Source organism: Lucilia sericata, unplaced genomic scaffold (assembly GCF_015586225.1).
Source record: "Lucilia sericata isolate MDLA Ls3-8-SP2 unplaced genomic scaffold, ASM1558622v1 Contig000176F_arrow, whole genome shotgun sequence".
NCBI classification, from domain to species: domain Eukaryota; kingdom Metazoa; phylum Arthropoda; class Insecta; order Diptera; family Calliphoridae; genus Lucilia; species Lucilia sericata.
In genome coordinates this window covers 464,738-489,252 of record NW_023994204.1, presented here as the reverse complement: position 1 = coordinate 489,252, position 24,515 = coordinate 464,738, and the positions used below count along the sequence as shown (strand labels likewise).

Here is a 24,515-nt window from a genome sequence, read left to right as displayed (position 1 = left end):
ATCGAGCAAATCCTACAATTTTTTAAACTGTGTTAAAAAATTAAATTGATTATTATTAACAAAAAAATACTAAACTGTTGAAAATTGCCTAAAAGCGAGTATGTCAGTGATAACCTCGAGTAATTTTCTGTTTGAATTACTTATAGGCTTTATATACGGACTCTTTCTGCAGTACGTTGTCATTTATGTTGATTTGGTTTAGTTCGTTCTAGTTCAGTTCTAGTTCAGTTCTAGAGTCAGTTTTAGTTCATTTCAGTTCAGTCTAGGTTCAGTCTAGTTCAGTTCTAGTTCAAGTTCATAGTTCGTTCTAGTTCAGTTCGTAGATTTCAGTTCTAGTTCAGTTCTAGTTCAGTTCTTAGTTTCAGTTCTAGTTCAGTTCTCAGTTCAGTCTCTAGTTCAGTCTAGTTCATTTTAGTTCAGTTCTAGTTCAGTTTAGTTCAGTTCTAGTCAGTTCTAGTTCAGTTACTAGTTCAGTTCTAGTTCAGTTCTAGTTCAGTTCTAGTTAGTTCTAGTCAGTTCTAGTTCAGTTCTAGTTCATTTCTAGTTCCGTTCTAGTTCAGTTTAGTTCAGTTCTAGGGTTAGTTCGAGTCAGTTCTAGTTCAGTTCTAGTTCGTTCTAGTTCAGTCTAGTTCAGTTCTAGTTCAGTTCTAGTTCAGTTCTAGTTCAGTTCTAGTTCAGTTCTAGTTCAGTTCTAGTTCAGTTCTAGTTCAGTTCTAGTTCAGTTCTAGTTCAGTTCTAGTTCAGTTCTAGTTCAGTTCTAGTTCAGTTCTAGTTCAGTTCTAGTTCAGTTCTAGTTCAGTTCTAGTTCAGTTCTAGTTCAGTTCTAGTTCAGTTCTAGTTCAGTTCTAGTTCAGTTCTAGTTCAGTTCTAGTTCAGTTCTAGTTCAGTTCTAGTTCAGTTCTAGTTCAGTTCTAGTTCAGTTCTAGTTCAGTTCTAGTTCTAGTTCAGTTCTAGTTCAGTTCTAGTTCAGTTCTAGTTCAGTTCAGTTCTAGTTCAGTTCTAGTTCAGTTCTAGTTCAGTTCTAGTTCAGTTCTAGTTCAGTTCTAGTTCAGTTCTAGTTCAGTTCTAGTCTCAGTTCTAGTTCAGTTCTAGTTCAGTTCTAGTTCAGTTCTAGTTCAGTTCTAGTTCAGTTCTAGTTCAGTTCTAGTTCAGTTCTAGTTCAGTTCTAGTTCAGTCTAGTTCAGTTCTAGTTCAGTTCTAGTTCAGTTCTAGTTCAGTTCTAGTTCAGTTCTAGTTCAGTTCTAGTTCAGTTCTAGTTCAGTTCTAGTTCAGTTCTAGTTCAGTTCTAGTTCAGTTCTAGTTCAGTTCTAGTTCAGTTCTAGTTCAGTTCTAGTTTCAGTTCTAGTTCAGTTCTAGTTCAGTTCTAGTTCAGTTCTAGTTCAGTTCTAGTTCAGTTCTAGTTCAGTTCTAGTTCAGTTCTAGTTCAGTTCTAGTTCAGTTCTAGTTCAGTTCTAGTTCAGTTCTAGTTCAGTTCTAGTTCAGTTCTAGTTCAGTTCTAGTTCAGTTCTAGTTCAGTCTAGTTCAGTTCTAGTTCAGTTCTAGTTCAGTTCTAGTTCAGTTCTAGTTCAGTTCTAGTTCAGTTCTAGTTCAGTTCTAGTTCAGTTCTAGTTCAGTTCTAGTTCAGTTCTAGTTCAGTTCTAGTTCAGTTCTAGTTCAGTTCTAGTTCAGTTCTAGTTCAGTTCTAGTTCAGTTCTAGTTCAGTTCTAGTTCAGTTCTAGTTCAGTTCTAGTTCAGTTCTAGTTCAGTTCTAGTTCAGTTCTAGTTCAGTTCTAGTTCAGTTCTAGTTCAGTTCTAGTTCAGTTCTAGTTCAGTTCTAGTTCAGTTCTAGTTCAGTTCTAGTTCAGTTCTAGTTCAGTTCTAGTTCAGTTCTAGTTCAGTTCTAGTTCAGTTCTAGTTCAGTTCTAGTTCAGTTCTAGTTCAGTTCTAGTTCAGTTCTAGTTCAGTTCTAGTTCAGTTCTAGTTCAGTTCTAGTTCAGTTCTAGTTCAGTTCTAGTTCAGTTCTAGTTCAGTTCTAGTTCAGTTCTAGCTCAGTTCTAGTTCAGTTCTAGTTCAGTTCTAGTTCAGTTCTAGTTCAGTTCTAGTTCAGTTCTAGTTCAGTTCTAGTTCAGTTCTAGTTCAGTTCTAGTTCAGTTCTAGTTCAGTTCTAGTTCAGTTCTAGTTCAGTTCTAGTTCAGTTTCTAGTTCAGTTCTAGTTCAGTTCTAGTTCAGTTCTAGTTCAGTTCTAGTTCAGTTCTAGTTCAGTTCTAGTTCAGTTCTAGTTCAGTTCTAGTTCAGTTCTAGTTCAGTTCTATTTCAGTTCTATTTCAGTTCTAGTTCAGTTCTAGTTCAGTTCTAGTTCAGTTCTAGTTCAGTTCTAGTTCAGTTCTAGTTCAGTTCTAGTTCAGTTCTAGTTCAGTCTAGTTCAGTTCTAGTTCAGTTCTAGTTCAGTTCTAGTACAGTTCTAGTTCAGTTCTAGTTCAGTTCTAGTTCAGTTCTAGTTCAGTTCTAGTTCAGTTCTAGTTCAGTTCGAGTTCAGTTCTAGTTCAGTTCTAGTTCAGTTCCAGTTCAGTTCTAGTTCAGTTCTAGTTCAGCTCTAGTTCAGCTCTAGTTCAGTTCAGTTCTAGTTTAGTTCTACTTCAGTTCTAGTTCAGTTCTAGTTCAGTTCTAGTTCGGTTCTTGATCAGTTGAGTACAATCATTGGATACATTTTTAGAACCCTAAGGTTATATGGCATTATGTAACAATATAAAACATTTCCATTATGATCGTATGTAAAGGACTTTTTGCTATTAAAAATATATATCGATATGAACAGATTTAGGGGCCATCGTTTGCCTTCGTTGAGACTACGTTTACAAAAAAATTAACTCGAAAATACCTCACTATCAACTGGGAATATTTATTACAGTATTAATAATATTGCCCGAGATTTATATTCAAAATAAAAATTTCTAAAAACTGCGTATGATATTAGAAGAACAGATTATATTGAGGTGCTCCATTTAAAAAAATTTCAAATGTTAAAACTGAAATCAATTTAATTTCCTTTAACACCTATGCATGGCTTTTATTTAAAGCACCACCTATTTATAATTTATAACTGTTTTTTCTCAACCACAACTTTGCACTTGCATTTTATTTAGAAATTCCTATAAAAATAAAATTTATAACAAACAAGTTTCTTATACGTATGTGTTCTCTGCCATAAATTGCGTTTGAAAGCTCTAACAATATAAAAAAAACAGATATTTATAAATATCATATATCGAAAAATATGAAATGAAAGTTACATATTGATGTAAGCCTGTTACTATTACAAAAAAAAAATACTTAGAAATTAAGCTTCTCTCTTTTTTTGTCTCCATTAAGTCTTGTAATGATTAATTTGTAAAAAAGTCATTATTATTATTTTCTTCTTAACTGTCTAGTTTAAGTATGACAATGTTATTAAAAAGAAAAAAACTCTTTTGTAAAAATTATTATCATTAAAAAAAAAAGAAACTACTAACCACAATTTATAAATTTAAAAATAATTTTATAAATTGTTATTATAATTTTTACCTTTTACTACTATTACTTACTGTGAATTCATTAAACCTATATTGACATATACATTTTCCATTTTATGTGATTGGAACTTTGAAATCCAAACCAAAATCCAAAAATATACTAAACATTTTGAAAATCCTACCATGTTATGTAAAATCAAAAATCAAATTGACCAACATATAACGAAATTGCCCACAAAAATAAAAATTCGACCAAAACCTAAACTTAAAACGATCACAAAAAATCCAAAAATATGTAAACAAAAATAGCAACCGGTGAATTGGCAAATATCGGCGGACAATACTCGCATGATTGGTCATATGATATTACGTAAATACTACGATGGCGAAGATATTCTAGGCTTAAAAGTATTGGGTGGTCAACCGGTAACCTACGAACAAAGTAGTCATTTAATTGGTGGTGCTGCTGGTGGTGGTAGTGGTGTTACACATCTCACAAGTTATGGTGCTGTAGTGGAAAAGGTGAAAAGAGGATCAGTGGCGGATATAGAGGGCCACATAAAACCAGGTAATAATAACACTCGTCAAAACTGCTACAAATTCGTATAACCACTAAAAAACTGAAACATTTTCTAAACTAATTTTATCTTTTTATGTTTTTTTCTTTCCTTCTCTCTTATCATCTTCATTCATCTCCGTCCCTCCATATTGTGTGCTCATCCTGTGTGACTGTATGTATGCGTGCTTTTATGTGTGTGTGTGTGACAATTTTATACTTTATGATTTTGACCTTAAAAAAGGTGATGAAATTATTAAATGGAATGGTCATATTTTACAAAATAAATCGGCCGATGAGGTCTATGATATTATCGATGAAAGTCGTTTGGATGCTCAAGTTGAACTGGTTGTCTCAAGACCCGTTATCAGTTCAAACAATTCGTCTACAACAGCTGCAACAACATCAACGGCATCTGCTACTGCTGCTACTGCAAATCAGTCTAATCGTAAAGTGCCTGGTAATTCAATTGCCAGTTATATAGCGGGTAGTGCTGTGGTCAGCAGTGGCGGACGTTATGTTCAAAGAAAAGGTATATAACTACAACAATGAAATAAAGTTTTTTTTTTAGTCTCAGCTTCTACTGAGTTGAATATATAAAAATATTTTTTTAAAATTTTGATATTTCCCCTATTTCGATTAACGTTATCGTAGTCGAATTTATTGTCGGAGTTGTTTTTATTAGTTGTCGTGAATATTTTCGATTACGACAAAACTGCTGATTTTTGACTACGATAACTGGATTCCGAATAGTTGGGGCTATGTTTTTGAAACACTAACAAATCTGTATTATATCAATATTCTAATTCACCGGAACATAATAATAGGTTTACATAAACCCAATTATTATGTACGTATCGTATTTTTGCAATAAAATTAGATGAATCTAATGCAAATGCAGTTCGACTAAGAGTCAATGCATCCGAAAAAGACTCTAACGTCTAACTATCTAGTTGACTCAAATACTCTAGGTAAACGAGCGTTAATATAATCGTCACTTTAGTGCCCCCTTTGTAAGCGGGAGAGTGGACACTTAGAAACAAAGTTAAGCCTTTTGTCTGTCTATTTGTAGATCTATTTGTAGCTGGTCACCTGGGCAGTCGGTGACTAGGGGTACTAGGAGTTCGAGACTGTCCTACCAAATTACTGGAATTGCTCTTATTTACACTATGTTTTCGTATGTTATGACAAAAATTCATATTTTTTGGCAATATTTTCATGGGTTTATTAATTTATGGACCGATTTTAAATAAAAAACTTCTCGAAACCATCTCTAATAGAACTGTTGAAGATTAGGACCCCAAAGATATCTTGGATCTTCAGATAAATGATTTCAACAAACATGCTGAAGGTAAAGACAGACGAACATTTCTCAATCGACTCCGTTATCTATAAGAATCCTGAATATAATTATATACTTACTTATAGAAGTAACAAACCCTTCTCACGAAGGTGAAGGGTATTAAAAGACATGTCCATCCAAGTTTTTTTGCAGAATTCTATCAAATTAGGTTCATTCACAGAGGGAAAAAGAAATATACACGCCTTGTACCAAATTTACACCAAACTGTTTATAATCTTTCAATATCATCCGTTGTCGATGTACTTGAATTGAATCTGTTGCGACGTGCACGGACATGTTAATGTCAAAAACCTTTAAAACAATGTTTACAACCACAATCGTACAGTTATCAGCACTTACTTAAAATAAGTTTATATTATTTCCCGACGTTGTCAAGCTTAGTTTAGATTGAAGGGGCACAAAGCACTACCTATGTGTGAATCTTTTATGCAGCACGTTGGTTCACCATAATAGTTTCTGTTCACTCATGAAGGTAACTTGGTTAGTAAGGCAACACCCAAGATCTTAGCTCTTCAGGACCCTAATAATGGGCAATTACATAAAATATGTTCAGAGGTTTCCTCTTGTAAGCCAAAGAATCTGCATAGATTCGTTATAGAGTTGCCTAGAGTCTATTGATGGTACCTAAGACCACAATGTTCAGTTAGTAATCTGATATCGCTTTTATTGAGCTCTAATAGCTTTTAGCATTTTCCCTTTGTCTGTCTGAGCCCTGGTATTGCTTACCAATGGCGAGTAAATTCAGATTTCAAGATTAAAATTTAGCTGTTCCGCATCCTTGGGCAATGCCAAAGAAGGGCTTGTCGACCCTATAACGGTTCGTTTCAACGAGGCTATTTCCCAACAAGTCTTCTTAACGTTTCGGAATTCAATGACATTTTAACTACTTAGTTTAAAGTTTTACAAAAAGAATTTGTTATCTTTTGGGTAAAATGGGTATATGTTGGATTATCTGAGTCACTCGAATTAAGTTGATGTATCGGGAGTATTTTTTGGGTATTTTCATCCATCAGAGGCACTACCTACATATTGACGATGGAAGATATTGATAATTTCGTCTCTAAATGAAACCAATAACGGTGTATTGTAAAACAATATATTATAAGTTAGTAGTAATCGTAAATCCATGACTGGACTATCACTGATAATTTTCATTGACCCAATTAAAGATAATTTCAAGTCGGTAGGTGCCCAAAGTTTATTAAAGAGAGGTAGTGAATCGGCTACTTATATAGCCAAAGCATAACTGGTTTCTTCAGGAAAACGTGAAATCGGACATGGGTAGGTAAAGTAGCCGTGGATCTTTTACTTGCTAAATAAGCTTCGAACATATGATCATCCTTGAGCGACAATAATTTTTTTATTATTTTAGAATATCCTTGGATACAACATATTCCGATTGTTACATCTTTTCTGCAAAGATTTCATTATAAAATCATGATATATCTCGTCTATATTACAGTTACTTTTAGAAATAACTCATAAAAAGTGAATGAGTTTTTATAAATGATCTCAATTTGTAATGAGAATAAGAGTTCTAATTACAATATGATCTAAAATATAGCTGAAAAATAAATCCAAATAAAGGTTTCGTTTACTAAAACCGGAAAATTAGTTGAAACTAACGATAGCCAACTTTGCTGCAATTTCTGTTCACGGTGAATTAGAATCGACAGTGAAAAAATTATACTTATTTTAAATTCAAATTAATTTAAAATTAAAACTTAGCACAACTAATATCCTATTTGTGTTTTTTTTTTCTCCAACATTTTTTTACCCTTATGCTTCCCGAACGCCTAATCCAATGTCCAAAAAAAAACATGAAATATATAAATATAAATTACATAACCACACGCACACACAACCACTTCTAGCACCCCTAGTCGATGATCTTGAAATACATCGTGATAAACCGAGCGTACTTATAACATCACCCGGATCACCCGATTTACATGCAAATAATAGTAGTAGTGTTGGTAGTGTTAGTGGTGCTGGAACAGCAGGCGGTCTTACACTAAGACACAGTGCGAATGTGGTACGCACCTACGAGAGTACAGTACAACGTTTGGGACCAAAAAACGTATCAACCGCTAGTAACAGCAGTAATTCGGTCAGTAGTTGTAGTAGCGGTAGTAGTAGTATTACACAAGCACCACCGCAAATACCACCAGCATCGGCATCGTCGACACAAGCAGCAGCAACAACGACGGCGGGCCATTATCATCATTCACATCATCATCATTGTCATCAAGTACCACCACCGGCCACGCATACGTCGTCAGCGTCGTCTTATACATATGGCTCGGGTTTGGGACCACAGCAACACCACCAGCAGCCGTATACACTACAACAGCAACAGCAGCATCAAACCTCACATACAGGAGCTATGGTCGGTCCTATACCCCTGCATATTGAGGGTGAATTACAGATGAAATTGGGCTATGATCAGACAACGTTACAGTTGATTGTAACAATTGTATGTGCCACCGGTTTGACACTGCGTCAAACTGGTATTGCCCGTAATCCTTATGCAAAAGTAAGTGGAAATTTTGAAAGAAATTGTTTGGGAATTGTATTTGTGTTTTATCTTTTGGCACAGGTGTTCCTTTTACCCGATCGTGGTACAAAATCTAAAAGACGCACGAAAACTTTAGCCAATACCTGTGAACCTCGTTGGGGTCAAACATTTGTTTATACCGGTTTAAGACGTTGTGATTTAACGGGCAGATATTTAGAGGTAAGTTGGGGTTTATAGGTTAAAAATTGCAATGGTTTTATAATGTTTTTATTGAACTAGGTCACCCTGTGGGATTATGTACGTTATGGTGCCAATGATTTCATTGGCGAAGTTGTTATTGATTTGGCCCATCATTCATTGGATGATGAAGCAGATTGGTATAAATTACAACCTCATCAGGATACCTCATATCTCGTATGTGCTTTTGACTTTTTCTTAATGATTTCATTAAAAATTTCTCTATAATTTGTTTTCTTTCGAAATGATTTATTATCGAACTTAACAGACATTTTAAGTATTTTTTTTTAAAACTCTTAAACAATTTTTTGTATAATTATTTAAGTACGAAAGTGAAAAAAACACCTAAACAAACAGAATTTGTTTTATTTAAATTCTAACTATAAACTACAGTTTCATTGCGTCATCTTGTTCCCTTAAAGTTAATTTTGTTTATAATTTTATGTAAAAACCAATAACAATCAACAGCTTATATTTAATGATATATAATTTTCTTTCTATATATATAGTTATAAAAAAACAAATCTGCCATAGTTTTGGTTTTGAGAAGGGAACAAATTTTACTTTTTTTATTAAAAATTATCAAAATAATAAAATTTTAAGTTTTATTTTAATTTACAATTATCACTATTTCATGTTCATTATGATCTCTCTTCCCCTCCTCCCTTCAACAAAAATTAATAAAAATCAAAATATCATCAACTACAACTACAACAACTACTCGTACTACAACTACATTTTAATCAAAAAAAAAAAAAAAATAATAATAAAAAAAAAAATACAGTTACGCAGTCATGATTCATCATCCCGAGATGTGGATATAGTGCTTTTAACACCCAGTGATCATTTATCACCACCCAGTACTACATCACGTCATAGTGATTCTGATACCATGTCTGAAATTGATTATATATCACAACGTGATGGTGCCAGTATCTCATCCATGGGAAGTTCAGCCAGTACACCACCTCCAGAGGTAACCAAAACAATTGTTGTTAAATCTACTAATTAAAAAAAAAAACAAAAAAACAAACTGTCTCTTTGTATCTCTCTCTCACTCTCTATAAATAACTAAGTAACTCTTTCTCCCTTTATTCTCTACAAAAACAATTACTTACTTACAAAAACTGATACATGTATAAATGATATACTACTAAAACTCCTTTAACACTAAGTAACTTTAAAACGGTTAATATAAAACACAGTTCAACACTCAAAACTCCTAAAAACACTTGCTCTCTGCAAGTTTTAATCAAGAAAAAGATCATGTTTTGTTACTCTTTATTGCCTTGCAACTCTGCGTTTTAAGAGTTTAACTTTAACTTTGCTTAAAACATGATTTTTTATTCAATTGTACAGTAAGATTTGAACAAAAAAAAAAATACTAAAGTTTTAAAAGGTTTTTAAAAGCTTGGCGCATTTGTTAAACATTTTTTTAATAAAAACTTCTAAGTGTGTGTAATTATTGATTTGAAAATTTTATTATTAACAGCATTGTTTTTTATACAAAATTCATACAATTTCATTTCCTTCCATTTTGATTTCATTCATCGACTATAACAATGTTTAGGATCATCTATTTATTTGATAAAAATTTTCTTCTCTCTTGAAAATACAATTATATATAGGATTTTGACTATTTGATCGTGATCTTTTAATATCATTATTTTGTGCATTTGCTGTCGCGAAATATTAATCGTAGAGATTTACTCTGGATCACAATGTGACTTTCTCACTAAAAAAATTAACATATTAAACGCCTTCCAGGGTCTCTGATCAAATTTCTATGTCATGCTGAAACAATTTTTAATAGACTAAGCTAAGCAAAGGTTTGCGAGATATCGTATCGTATTTTTTTAACCATATTTGAGGCGAAATAATAGCAAAACTGATCATGCAGATATTAACGATCGATATGTCAAGATTTTATTCTCGAGTTCTTTTCAACTCCAGATATTGGATAACATCCAGCTAGGTGGTCGAATTTTATATCTTCTGGTAAAAAGTAATAACAGGATTTACTTGACTCCTTTCATATGATCTAGTTTATAGTCTAGTCTATAGTCTAGTCTATAGTCTAGTCTATAGTCTAGTCTATAGTCTAGTCTATAGTCTAATCTATAGTCTAGTCTATAGTCTAGTCTATAGTCTAGTCTACAGTCTAGTCTATAGTCTAGTCTATAGTCTAGTCTATCTAGTCTATAGTCTAGTCTATAGTCTAGTCTATAGTCTAGTCTATAGTCTAGTCTATAGTCTAGTCTATAGTCTAGTCTATAGTCTAGTCTATAATCTAGTCTATAGTCTAGTCTATAGTCTAGTCTATAGTCTAGTCTATAGTCTAGTCTATAGTCTAGTCTATAGTCTAGTCTATAGTCTAGTCTATAGTCTAGTCTATAGTCTAGTCTATAGTCTAGTCTATAGTCTAGTCTATAGTCTAGTCTATAGTCTAGTCTTTAGTCTAGTCTATAGTCTAGTCTATAGTCTAGTCTATAGTCTAGTCTATAGTCTAGTCTATAGTCTAGTCTATAGTCAGTCTATAGTCTAGTCTATAGTCTAGTCTATAGTCTAGTCTATAGTCTAGTCTATAGTCTAGTCTATAGTCCTAGTCTATAGTCTAGTCTATAGTCTTAGTCTATAGTCTAGTCTATAGTCTAGTCTATAGTCTAGTCTATAGTCTAGTTCTATAGTCTAGTCTATAGTCTAGTCTATAGTCTAGTCTATAGTCTAGTCTATAGTCTAGTCTATAGTCTAGTCTATAGTCTAGTCTATAGTCTAGTCTAAGTCTAGTCTATAGTCTAGTCTATAGTCTAGTCTATAGTCTAGTCTATAGTCTATAGTCTAGTCTATAGTCTAGTCTATAGTCTAGTCTATAGTCTAGTCTATAGTCTAGTCTATAGTCTAGTCTATAGTCTAGTCTATAGTCTAGTCTATAGTCTAGTCTATAGTCTAGTCTATAGTCTAGTCTATAGTCTAGTCTATAGTCTAGTCTATTAGTCTAGTCTATAGTCTAGTCTATAGTCTAGTCTATAGTCTAGTCTATAGTCTAGTCTATAGTCTAGTCTATAGTCTAGTCTATAGTCTAGTCTATAGTCTAGTCTATAGTCTAGTCTATAGTCTAGTCTATAGTCTAGTCTATAGTCTAGTCAATAGTCTAGTCTATAGTCTAGTCTATAGTCTAGTCTATAGTCTAGTCTATAGTCTAGTCTATAGTCTAGTCTATAGTCTAGTCTATAGTCTAGTCTATAGTCTAGTCTATAGTCTAGTCTATAGTCTAGTCTATAGTCTAGTCTATAGTCTAGTCTATAGTCTAGTCTATAGTCTAGTCTATAGTCTAGTCTATAGTCTAGTCTATAGTCTAGTCTATAGTCTAGTCTATAGTCTAGTCTATAGTCTAGTCTATAGTCTAGTCTATAGTCTAGTCTATAGTCTAGTCTATAGTCTAGTCTATAGTCTAGTCTATAGTCTTAGTCTATAGTCTAGTCTATAGTCTAGTCTATAGTCTATAGTCTAGTCTATAGTCTAGTCTATAGTCTAGTCTATAGTCTAGTCTATAGTCTAGTCTATAGTCTAGTCTATAGTCTAGTCTATAGTCTAGTCTATAGTCTAGTCTATAGTCTAGTCTAGTCTAGTCTATAGTCTAGTCTATAGTCTAGTCTATAGTCTAGTCTATAGTCTAGTCTATAGTCTAGTCTATAGTCTAGTCTATAGTCTAGTCTATAGTCTAGTCTATAGTCTAGTCTATAGTCTAGTCTATAGTCTAGTCTATAGTCTAGTCTATAGTCTAGTCTATAGTCTAGTCTATAGTCTAGTCTATAGTCTAGTCTATAGTCTAGTCTATAGTCTAGTCTATAGTCTAGTCTATAGTCTAGTCTATAGTCTAGTCTATAGTCTAGTCTATAGTCTAGTCTATAGTCTAGTCTATAGTCTAGTCTATAGTCTAGTCTATAGTCTAGTCTATAGTCTAGTCTATAGTCTAGTCTATAGTCTAGTCTATAGTCTAGTCTATAGTCTAGTCTATAGTCTAGTCTATAGTCTAGTCTATAGTCTAGTTCTATAGTCTAGTCTATAGTCTAGTCTATAGTCTATAGTCTAGTCTATAGTCTAGTTCTATAGTCTAGTCTATAGTCTAGTCTATAGTCTAGTCTATAGTCTAGTCTATAGTCTAGTCTATAGTCTAGTCTATAGTCTAGTCTATAGTCTAGTCTATAGTCTAGTCTATAGTCTAGTCTATAGTCTAGTCTATAGTCTAGTCTATAGTCTAGTCTATAGTCTAGTCTATAGTCTAGTCTATAGTCTAGTCTTATAGTTAGTCTATAGTATAGTCTATAGTCTAGTCTATCGTCTAGTCTATAGTCTAGTCTATAGTCTAGTCTATAGTCTAGTCTATAGTCTAGTCTAAGTCTAGTCTATAGTCTAGTCTATAGTCTAGTCTATAGTCTAGTCTATAGTCTAGTCTATAGTCTAGTCTATAGTCTAGTCTATAGTCTAGTCTATAGTCTAGTCTATAGTCTAGTCTATAGTCTAGTCTATAGTCTAGTCTATAGTCTAGTCTATAGTCTAGTCTATAGTCTAGTCTATAGTCTATCTATAGTCAGTCTATAGTCTAGCTATAGTCCTAGTTATAGTCTAGTCTATAGTCTAGTCTATAGTCTAGTCTATAGTCTAGTTCTATATAGTCTAGTCTATAGTCTATTCTATAGTCTAGTCTATAGGTCTGGTCTATAGTCTAGTCTATAGTCTAGTCTATAGGTCTATTCTATAGTTAGTCTATAGTCCTGTCTATAGTCATAGTCTAGTCTATAGTATAGTCTAGTTATAGTCTAGTCTCTAGTTCTAGTTCGATAGTTAGTCTATAGTCTAGTCTAGTCTAGTCTATAGTCTAGTCTATAGTCTAGTCTATGTCTAGTCTATAGTCTAGTCTATAGTCTAGTCTATTAGTCTAGTCTATAGTCTAGTCTAGTATCTTAGTCTATAGTAATAGTCTATAGTCTAGTCTATAGTCTAGTTCTATAGTCTAGTCTATAGTCTAGTCTATAGTAGTCTATAGTATAGTCTATAGTCTTAGTCTATAGTCTAGTCATAGTCTAGTTATAGTCTTAGTCTATAGTCTAGTCTATAGTTTCAGTCTATCGTCTAGTCTATAGTCTAGTCTATCAGTCTCTAGTCTATAGTCTAGTCTATAGTCTAGTCTATAGTCTAGTCTATAGTCTAGTCTATAGTTCTAGTCTATAGTCTAAGTCTATAGTCTAGTCTATAGGTCTAGTCTATAGTCTAGTCTATAGTCAGTCTATAGTTAGTCTATAGTCTAGTCTATAGTCTAGTCTATAGTCTAGTCTATAGTCTATGTCTAGTAGTCTAGTCTATAGTCTAGTCTATAGTCTAGTCTATAGTCTAGTCTATAGTCTAGTCTATAGTCTAGTCTATAGTCTAGTCTATAGTCTAGTCTATAGTCTAGTCTATAGTCTAGTTATAGTCTAGTCTATAGTCTAGTTTATAGTCTAGTCTATAGTCTAGTCTATAGTCTAGTCTATAGTCTATAGTCTAGTCTATAGTCTAGTCTATAGTCTATAGTCTAGTCTATAGTCTAGTCTATAGTCTAGTCTATAGTCTAGTCTATAGTCTAGTCTTTAGTCTAGTCTATAGTCTAGTCTATAGTCTAGTCTATAGTCTAGTCTATAGTCTAGTCTATAGTCTAGTGTCTAGTCTATAGTCTAGTCTATAGTCTAGTCTATAGTTTAGTCTATAGTCTAGTCTATAGTCTAGTCTATAGTCTAGTCTATAGTATAGTCTATAGTCTAGTCTAGTCTATAGTATAGTCTATAGTCTAGTCTATAGTCTAGTCTAGTCTATAGTCTAGTCTATAGTTAAGTCTGTTGTCTAGTCTTTAGTCTGTCTATCACGTCGAGCAGTAAATTAGTTCTATTTAGTGCTGTTCTAAAATTTATATTTTCCATGCCTATCGACAGCGTTCTGTTAAGACCTATACCTATCAATATAATGTTTAGATTCTGCAAAGGTTTAATATAGTGGGTCTAACACTGTATTATATAAATACTAATATGTTTATAAAAGTTGCAATAACAAAATATTTTCGACATGTTCATCATCATACTCATTTACCTACATATCCTCATACAACATCCATATCATATTGTTCTGGATAATATAACAACATTGAGCCATATATACTCGATAGACATACATACATACATTCTCACCTATACATGATTTTCATGTTAAAAACATTATGGAGTTACAAATTGTTAAACATACTTTAAGGGTTTAACAAGAAAATCAAAACCAAAGCTCCTGAAATTCATGCAACAATTTATAACTCTATCATTTAAAATTAATAAAATTAAGTAATTTATTTTAATACAAAAATTTCTCTTTACATAATTTTGTTTAAAAAAATTAGATTGAATTTGTTTTTCTAATCGATGTTGTGTAAATTTTTTTCTTCTCAAAACCATAACTTAACTAAACTGAACTTTCTATAATGTGTATGAAATAAACGAAACAAAACTTAAAAAGAAGAATGTATGAAATTTTGCTAAGGTTATAAATTTAAGTGTTGTAATTCTAAACTAAAACTAAACTTTAATTTTAAATAAAAGCAACAACAAAAAAGTAAAAATAATGTAACTTTTAAGTATAAACTTTAAAAAGTTAAAAAATAGAAAACAATATAAGAGAACACATGCTTCGTTAACTTATCAAAAGAAACTTTTTGTAACAAAAAAAGTTTTAACTAATATTTAAAAAAAAGAAGCTTTTTTCTTTAAAAACCTTCATATAAGGTTTAAGCACATTAAAAAAAGAAAACTTTTTAGCACTATGCATGTTAGCTTTTGTTACACCTATAAGCTTTAATTTATAAAGCTTTTAAGTTTAGTAATATTTTCTGTTCTTTTGTTTTATTTAACATTATTATTTTAAGCTTTAAATGTATTATATTTAAATGCCAAGTAGCTTTTGTAATTAAAACAACAAATTACATTAACAAAATCACAGTCAAAACACCTGCAACACGGTAAAACTAAAACTTTTTTTATTTCTAATTAAAATTTTATTTTCATTTTATTACTAAAGTGTCCTAATTTTTTTTTTCTAAATGTTGTCAAACTTTTTTGGAATTGTTTTGTTAAAAAACCAATATTTTCTTCTATTATCTTGTCTTTTTTCTTAACATCTGCCCCCTCTAAAACATAAACGTTATTCCCCCCACTTTCCGCCTAACAAACTCTAAATCCTTGTAATAATATTGTAAATAATGTCAAACACCCTTCAAACATTAATCCTTGTGGTCCTTTTGGAAAAAAAAAAATACAAAAATCAAATTGAAAAAAAATACAAAATCAAAAAAAATGTAGATTGATTTGCAAGAGCGTCGTTCAAGACGTGATATGTCACCTCAGGGCCGTAAAAGAGTGGCCGGCATGGTAGCTCGTGATTATCGTACGGTTTCGGGCATTGGACAAAGTTATCACAATCAGGTTTGAAATTTTATATAAATAAAATGTAAAATTATTAAAAAAAAAAATAAAGCTAAAAAACGTTTTAAGCAGGGAATGTTTTAACAGTTAAAGCTTTGGTAAACAGGAACTTATAAAAAATTAGGCCAATAAATTTCTCTCAAATTTCGTTTACGAAAAGCAAAAAAAGCTTAAAAGCTTTTAACACTTAAGCTTAAACTCATTATTAGTTAAAGCTTTTTCACTTAGACACCTAAGTATGGGAATAGCTTTTTAACAAAACCCTTCATTATTTATTAAGATCAACAACCTTTCATATAATCAAGCTTTCTCTCACCCTATAGTTAAACTCATTAAAACTGACTCCTTAGTAAAATCCCTTAATACTTTAAGCACTTAACAATAATCCTTTTAAACTTTTCTCCATATTGCTACTCTCTTTTTTAACAAATTGAAAGCTGTTTAAAGCTTCTTTTACTCTGTCTCTTACTTAACTAATGTTAAACTTTTTTTAAATATTTTTAAATATTTATTTTATTTGAAAAAAAGTTACTCTTCAAATGAATGGTTTGAATTTAATGAATTTTCTTAACAAAAAAAACTAAACTTTAAGTAGCTTTAGTACACTTGCAGTGTTTTTTAAAACTTTAAACTACAATTACAAATTATGAAAGAATTATATTTAATAATTTTCATTTTTTAATAAAACGGTTTTGTTCAAATGTATAAAATATAAAATTTTCAGTTTATTAACCTTACAAAGCCATTTTTTAAGAACTAAATCATTATGTTTTCCTTTTTATTTTTTATTGCAAATTTTATTGATTGTCTATTATGTTCCTCCGTTTTTTTGTTTTTGAAAACTTTAGGCTCCTGGCGCACAAAGTGGTTACTTTCGTCGTAATGGTGCTACCACCACTGGTCCTGGTGGCATGAGTCTTAGCCAACGTAGTCATTCAGCTGCTCCAAGTGATGCCTATCATAGCGGTTACTATCGCAGTTCCAGTCCAAGACGTGGCTCATTGTCACCGCCTGAGTATAGAGGTCACGATATAGGCAGCATACCGCCTTACAGTGGTGCCACCTCGATAATCACACCGTACGATAGTGGGGTGGGATCGTCGTCATCACAGCAGCAACGTTTTCAATCGCGCTCAGCGACTGCCACGCCGACTGGTTCGCCCAAAAAGAGACAACTGCCAAAGGTAAGTAGTATATGGTGATTTGTTAAGCTTTAAATTTAAATCGCAATAATAAAAATCTTAAAAGCTTTTTATAAAAAGCTTTTTTAATAAAAGCTTTGTAAAAAACTTTTTTAAATAAAAATACATGTGAAAAAGCTTCTTAATACAATAATTATTATATATTTTGTGAAAAAGCTTTTTCACTAACAAAATGCTTTCTTGTAAATTTGTATGGTTTTTAGAAAGTTTATTTATTTTTACAAAAAAAAAAAATATATATTTAAACACCTTTTTTTTAAAAAAAGCTTTTTAGTAAAAGTTTTGAAAGAAAAAAAAATAGTGTTTTTAATAAAGATTTTTGTAAAATTATTTTTATATTTTATAGGAAATGTTATTGTAATAAAAGCTTTTTATTAAATAATAAAAATCTTAAAAGATTTTTTTGTAAAAAAAACTTTTTATAAAAAGCTTTTTTTGTAAAAAAAAAACTTTTTATAAAAAGCTTTTTTAATAAAAGCTTTGTAAAAACTTTTTTTAAATAAAAAAACATGTGAAAAAGCTTTTTAATAAAATAATTATTATATATTTTGTGAAAAAGCTTTTTCACTAACAAAATGCTTTCTTGTAAATTTTTATGGTTTTTAGAAAGTTTACAAAAAAAATATTTTAACAACTTTAAAAAAAAAAAAGCTTTTTAGTAAAAGTTTTTAAAAGAAAATAAATGTTTTTTTAATAAAACAACTTATGATAAAAATTTTTGTAAAATAATTTTTATATTTTATAGGAAATGTTATTGTAATAAAAGCTTTTTATTAAATAAGTATTTTATAATGCTGAACACACTTTTATAAAACATATAAAGAAAAGCTTTTTATCTAAATTCCATCTTTCCTTTGTTTATTGAACAAATACTATTCTCGAAAAAGCTTATTATGTTTTCAGTAAAAAAGCTCTCCAGTAAAAAAAATATGAAAAATAGTGTTGTAAAACATTTTATTATAAAAAGCTTTTGTTAAAACACGCTTTCCTGAATTAGTATTAAATATAAAAAAGTTGCCCATCAACATTAAAAGCTTTCTGCTAACTTATAAAAAAAATTTAAACAACTAATAATTTTAGGTCCCCCAAACATCACGCAGCGCTATGATACGTGATCGCTTGGGACAGGAGTTCGATGATCGTTTAACGTCTGGTAACGGTGGTGGTGGCCGTTTCGGACGACATCGCACACGTCAGCCACATCATCAGCCATTGTATCGTAGTACCGGTGGCGGTGGCTGGGAACGTCATTACACCGGTGCTTCGGACAGTGATCTGCACTCGATGGAAACTCGTATGCGACCACGACATTCCCTATCGCCCGACAAAGATTTTATGGGTGAATTCGGTGATTCCGATATGGAGTCAGTAGTTAGTGTAACATCAAGTTCTTTCTCCACACAATCCGAACGGCCACGAGGGTCCAGAGGTCTCAGGTGAGTACATAAAATCATAGAAAGATGATAAAAAATCACCTACACTTTTATTATAAAATAACAAAGCTTCTCATAAGAAATTGGAAAGTTAGAGAATAATGTAAAAGCTTTTCAACTACACCAGAAAAAGCTTTTATGCAGTGCAGTGAAATTTTTGTAATACTAAAAGCTTTACAACACTAAAGCTTTCAGCAAATAGGAAAATTTTCACAAAATTTGCTACATTTTTGGTTCTAAGAATATATAATGAAAATCTTGTTTATCTTCTAAAACAAAAAATCGTTGAAAAATAATACCCAATCTGGCTGGCATTAAAAGTATACAACAACTACAAAAATATATATTATATTAAACCGAAAAAAAACTATCAAAGTACACAGTATTTGGCGAATTGCTAAAAGGAAAAAAAAGAGAAAATCATTAAACAATAAAATATTAAAACAAAATAATACAAAACAAATATCAAAAAACATGCTATTTTCTTTCTTTATGTTTACTATGTGTTTTTCTTTTTTTATTGTTTTCCCTTCTTTATGTATGTTTTAAAACAAAAACAAAAAAACCAACAACAACTTAATGTACAAAAAAATCAAATAAAACCTCAACTATAATTTCAACTCTTTTACTCAACCAACGACTCAATGACGCCTGCGCTTTATTTTGTGTTTTACATGCCTCTAAATGTGCCTACAATTACAACCACCAACTACCAACATAATCACTTTCTCACACATATACATTTACATACATTCTGCTACTTTCACACACATACATACATACATTCCCACATATGTGTGCATGTATTCACCTACTCTTTACCACTCGGACGTCATTTTGGGTTTTGTTCTTTATTTCTCTTTCCTTTTTGGTTCTTTGCTTTGATTTGTCTTTCGTTGTTGTATTTTCTACTTCCTTATTTTAAATTCTCACTCTATGCATGTATTTTTTTGCTACCACTCAACAACAAACTCCAAAAACAAAATTCACCTCTAAAAATATTCAACACACTAATACACCACACAATATAAACTATTCTCTACTACATACTCAACTCTCACAAACACTTACACAAACAAACACACTTTTCCAACTTTGAATAAAAATCAAAAATGAAAATTTTGATGTACAAAAAATAACAGTAGCTTACCACGTAATTGGCGCTCTTATTTTGGGCCCAACAGTATAACAACTGCTGGCCCCAGTATGCGTCTAGGTGGCGGCGACGACGGCGGCGGCAGAGGTGGTTTCTTTGAACGTTTTCGCTCAAACACCATTGAAGTGGACGACTGTGACTTTTTGCCCATGACGGCATATCCGCCTTCGCATTTGCATATGCAAACGACGACACCACAACAAATACAGCTGCTCGAGCAGCTGGAACATTTGCAACGTCTTGCCGAATTGGCTGCCAGTGAATCACCACCGAATACGGCGAACGTCGTAGCAGCAGCAGGACTACAATCACAACCACAACTGCCAACACAACTTATGGTGACAGACAATAGCGGCGATTTAGTCGAGCAATATTTTCTCGATGCCGGCCAACCAACCAGTCTCATAATGATGGACAACAGTAGCGGCGGCATCGGTGCCAATGTAGCAACACAGCCACGTCTCACACAAGATCCTCTAACACAAACACAACAACAACAGCAGCAGCAACAACAACTACAACAACTCAATACATTTAATCCACCTCAATACCCACCTCCACCACATACAATACCCACCATACAATTCCCAGAGTTTCAAACGCATGCTGCCAATTTCACGCATTTCCCTTCCGATCCAGGTTTTGCTTCCGATAGTCTTTTAGGTGCCATGGAAGCCGAGGCCGCCGGCATGGGTGGCGGCGTCGGTGGTGGTGTTGCAATGCGTGGTCTTAAGCGTCTAACATCACCAGTGGTGAACTTTTTTCGTCAGCATCCCCAGCATTTTGGCTTAACGGTTGATGCCGGTCAGCCTCATGCCCATACCGTGTCCTCATCACCCTCTTCGTATGTAGGCTACATACGCGATCACTACGACAATACGTGCAGTCATTGTCAGAATGGCAGCCAGCCGGTGGTATTATCCACTAATGCCGCCTTGGCCTCATCCGGCGTAACCATAGGGGCTTGTGCTGATCCCTACTGTTTGGTAGACGCTCATCCACATCCGCAACATCACCCTGTCGCCTATCCCTACACAGCGGAACAGCTGTTGCGACGACCATCCCTATCCATGTTTCAGCCCTCCTCGTCGGAGCCCTCACTGCCCACCACCGATACGGCAATGTGCGGTGAATGTGTGGATCAACACTTTGTCAGCGGCTTGACTGCCCCTCAGTTAGATTTAGGCGCCGTACCCACTTACCATGTCCATACCCCTACACCAACAGCGCACAAAAAGGCCAAATCCTCCTTGGCCCCTCCCCCTCAGTTGCCTACACAGTCGGTGTTACGTTTGTCCCGTCAACTAAGCGAAGATGCTCTAGTCTCGGCAGTGCCCATAGCCGAGGCCAAAGCCCAACCTCCTTCAATCTTAAAGAAACCCAAAATCGGTATACCCACGGGTCGTACACCGCTGGATCGACGAAAAATGTTTCATGAGGGACAATCGCGCTCTCTGGACTATGACGACTTACATGCCAAAAGCTGGGGTCGTCGACGCATACGCTACGAGGACGAGGTATATCCAGCTCAATTTGATGAAGAACTTTCACGACGTTATGGTTCTGAAACGAACATACGTCAGTCGTACATGGGGGCCAATGTTGATGCCAGTAATCCGCTCAGCCATTCGCATTTCCTGGTGACGGACGATAAAATTGTGACCATTACATATGACTCGGACGTGGGTTGGACTAGACGTGGTGTGGCTCCCTCGCAATTTCGCGATTCTCGACGCCGCTACGATGTGGCTCGTGAACGTAACCACATGTCCCTTGACTTGGACCGTTCGACTCATGACAAGCTTTATGGTAGTGGTTCGGCGGCTATGCCATATCAGAAACGCCGTCGCAACTTGCCGCATCCTCCTAGTGCACAAAATGCTCATAACTTTTCGCCCGTAGAACCGGGCTCTCGTATGCCCTACGATGATGATGCTCACATGGGCTCCGGTCCACACGCATCTGCATCAATGTCGCACGGTGGCATGGTTAATGGTCACGCAGCTAGTGAACGACCGGGACCGGTGGGCGACACTGGTCGTTCGGGACCACGTCCATCGGCCATGGCCTCGTCTGCCTCCTCGAAAAGGCAGAGCGGCCGTACACACCAACAACATCTACACGAAACCGGCAGTGATCGCAGTAATCTCGTCAGTATTAACGATCAGCCAGAGTATTTTGAGTACGACGATTACGGCGATCGTACTGCGTCACACAACACTTCACAACATCACACCACAAATCGCCAATACAGTAGTAGTAGCGGTAGTGCTATGCCAGTTAGTGGTAGCGGTAGTATTAGACAAAGAGGGAAGGGAGAAGTTTTAGAACAACAGGCAGTGAAAACTGGCAGTGGGAGTGGTAGTGGTGCTGGCACTACAACTGCCACTGCTGGTAATGTTGTTGCTGGTAGTAATAATGCTAATAATGCTGCTTCTTCTTCCTCTTTTGCAAATTCCCATCATGGTGTCGCAAATTCCACATCACCCAATAAACGTGCCTCATTGAAACATTCAACCACCATCAATAATACTAACGACGTAAACGTTAACGCTGACGGAACGATCACATCAACTAATCAACCAACAACAACAACTACTACAACAACAACAATCATACAAACCACTAATCTCACAACAACTACAACAACAACCACATCAACCTCATCAACGATAAATGCAACAACGACAACAAATGCTTCGCCATCAAATGCCAACATGACTGTTGATCCAACCTCAACCGATGGTGCGGCTGCTGCGGCTGATGGTGATGCTGCCGTTGATCTGGATGCGGCCATCGATTGGGATGCAATTGATGCAATGCTGGATGATGATTTTAGTGAATATGTTGATACAAAAGCTGAAGGCGGTGATAAAAAGGATGATCCCAACCAAATACAGAGTGCTGATGAAAAAGTCGGTAAGTGGTAGAGGGTTTTGTTTGAATAGAAGATATATGCTTTAGTATAAATGAACACATGTTGACAAATTGTGAATGAAATAAGTTTTCGTTCTTTCAAACATTAGTCTTAGTATGACTTAAAAAGCATTCTAGTGTAAAACTTTGAAAAAAGACAGAAAGTTTAACTACGAAAAAAGTGCAGTTAGTTGAGAAAAGCTTTTTGTACATAAGCTATTGGCAAGTTTTGGTCACTAATCAATGTTAGTTTTTAAAAGCTTTTAATTTAAGCTATTTCTTGTTTCAAAAGGTTGGAATTTTTTCTTTTTAACATAAATATAAACTATTTTAGTGCTTAGAAAGAAACGAAAGCTTTTTTAGAAGTTTAGGTCTACAGATTTTGAACAATTCATATAAACTTTTAAATATAAAAGCGCGCATTAAACAGTAACGAAAGCTTTTCTAGAAGTCTAGGCTAAGCTTTAAACTTCTGTCTAAGATAAAAATTCATATTTAGTAACTGATTTTTAGACAGAACTGTAATAACCCAAAAGCTTTTCTATGAGTTGTACTTAAGGAATTGAGCTTTTCCAAACTATTGGCTAGGCTTTCAGCAATGTTAAAACTTTAGTTAAAGTTTTCAGCAATGTTAATTTTTAAAAGCTTTTAATTGAAGCTATTAAAGGCTTTAATTTTCATAAAATATTTGTTTCTAATAACAATAAAAGCTTCTACAGGCAGAGCATTTAGCTTTTGACTGTTTAATTTAAAGTCACTAACTATTTTTTAATACAATTCCTTTAATTTTCTTTAAATTTCTCCCCACTTAGATGGCAGTTTATCAGACACTGCCCAGGATCGTAAAAAAGGTACTTTGGACCAAGAACGTTCACCCAAAAGCGGTAGTGGCATGGGTAAAAAATCCAACTCCACCTCCCAACTATCTGCAACAGGTAAGTTTTTTCTTATGTTCCAATAGTTTGTTAACTTTTCTTTGTATATATAAAAAAAGATCAAAAGAAATAATAACACAGTAATGTGTCCCAGATCATGTATTCCAAACAAGAATTCAATTTATAAATCATGGCCGTTATTAAAAACAATTTAAAAAAACTTCATTTTCGTTAAAATATTTTTATACTTTTATCATTTCTTTGTGTTTCCTTAAGATTAGAAATCATTTACGTTTGTTATCATTTTTAGAATTTTCATTTTAGTTCACTCTAATTCTTTTAAAATTTAGTTGTTATAAACTTTTTTGCTTTAATTGTTACTAATATTTTTCGTATTAACGACAACAAAATGTGAAAATATATAAACAAATTAATTTCACGTTAAAATTTGAAACAAAAGGTCGTAAAAGACGTATGGGCTTTGGAAAAAAGGGTAAAAGCTCATTTACGGTGAATCGCAGTGAAGAAGTATTGCCAGGTGAGATACGAGGGGTTCTATCGCGTGGCTCTTCATCTGAAGCCGATGGTGGCGAAGGCTTAGTTGATCCTGGAGCCGGTAGTGGTGGGGACAGGTTCGCAAATCTACTTTTTTTCTATTTTTTTAGGTTTTTCTATTATTATTTATTTGATTTTTTTAATTAATTTAATTTCTAAGTTTTTATTATTTTTTTTTTAATAATGATGATAAACATTAGTTTTTAAGAACTCAAAAGTTTAATTTATTATATATATAATAATATAATACCTTAAAAAGCTATGCTAATTATAGCTTTAAGCTTAAGAAAGCTTAAATTATTTTATAACAAACAACCAGCCAATTTAACTACTACTACATTGTAATTATTAAGTTTTTAAGAATTTATTAAGAAAATTTGCGAAACCATTACCACATCCCTTAATCCATTTGACTACAAAAAGAAAATTATAAAAATAACAGTATTTACAGCCAAAATTTTAATTACATCCCTTAAATTTATTAAAAAAAAACATTAACATAATGTTGTATCAAAAAAAGATTATTAAAAAAACAATCCAATCCAAAGTCGATACGTATTTTTAGGCTTTTACTTTGGCTAATTATTAAAATAATTAAAACCAAACATTGAAAAGCTTTAATCTTTCAAGAAAGCTTTTACAAGTTTTAGTTCTCTTTTTACTTCAATAAAGAAAAAAGAAATAAAATTATTTTTGTCAAAAGCTTTCTTTGCAAAGATT

The 24,515-nt window shown here is 33.3% G+C and overlaps 1 protein-coding gene across 9 annotated transcripts in view; it reads left to right on the top strand.

The window, feature by feature from the left end:
- The window catches only part of LOC119601591, a 113,178-nt gene that overhangs the window by 62,278 nt on the left and 26,385 nt on the right, over positions 1-24,515 (top strand). For 3 of the 9 annotated variants that reach the window (XM_037952607.1, XM_037952604.1, XM_037952613.1), the window contains exons 6-15: positions 3,798-4,056; positions 4,289-4,576; positions 7,282-7,943; positions 8,007-8,144; positions 8,205-8,339; positions 8,947-9,138; positions 16,507-16,842; positions 17,941-18,296; positions 19,436-22,368; positions 23,178-23,300. In XM_037952607.1, coding sequence (XP_037808535.1) covers positions 3,798-4,056; positions 4,289-4,576; positions 7,282-7,943; positions 8,007-8,144; positions 8,205-8,339; positions 8,947-9,138; positions 16,507-16,842; positions 17,941-18,296; positions 19,436-22,368; positions 23,178-23,300 — 5,422 coding nt within the window. Of the gene's footprint in view, positions 1-3,797; positions 4,057-4,288; positions 4,577-7,281; positions 7,944-8,006; positions 8,145-8,204; positions 8,340-8,946; positions 9,139-15,535; positions 15,659-16,506; positions 16,843-17,940; positions 18,297-19,435; positions 22,369-23,177; positions 23,301-23,700; positions 23,873-24,515 lie in introns of all 9 variants that reach the window. The other 6 variants (XM_037952608.1, XM_037952609.1, XM_037952606.1 and 3 more) reach the window with 6 other exon arrangements.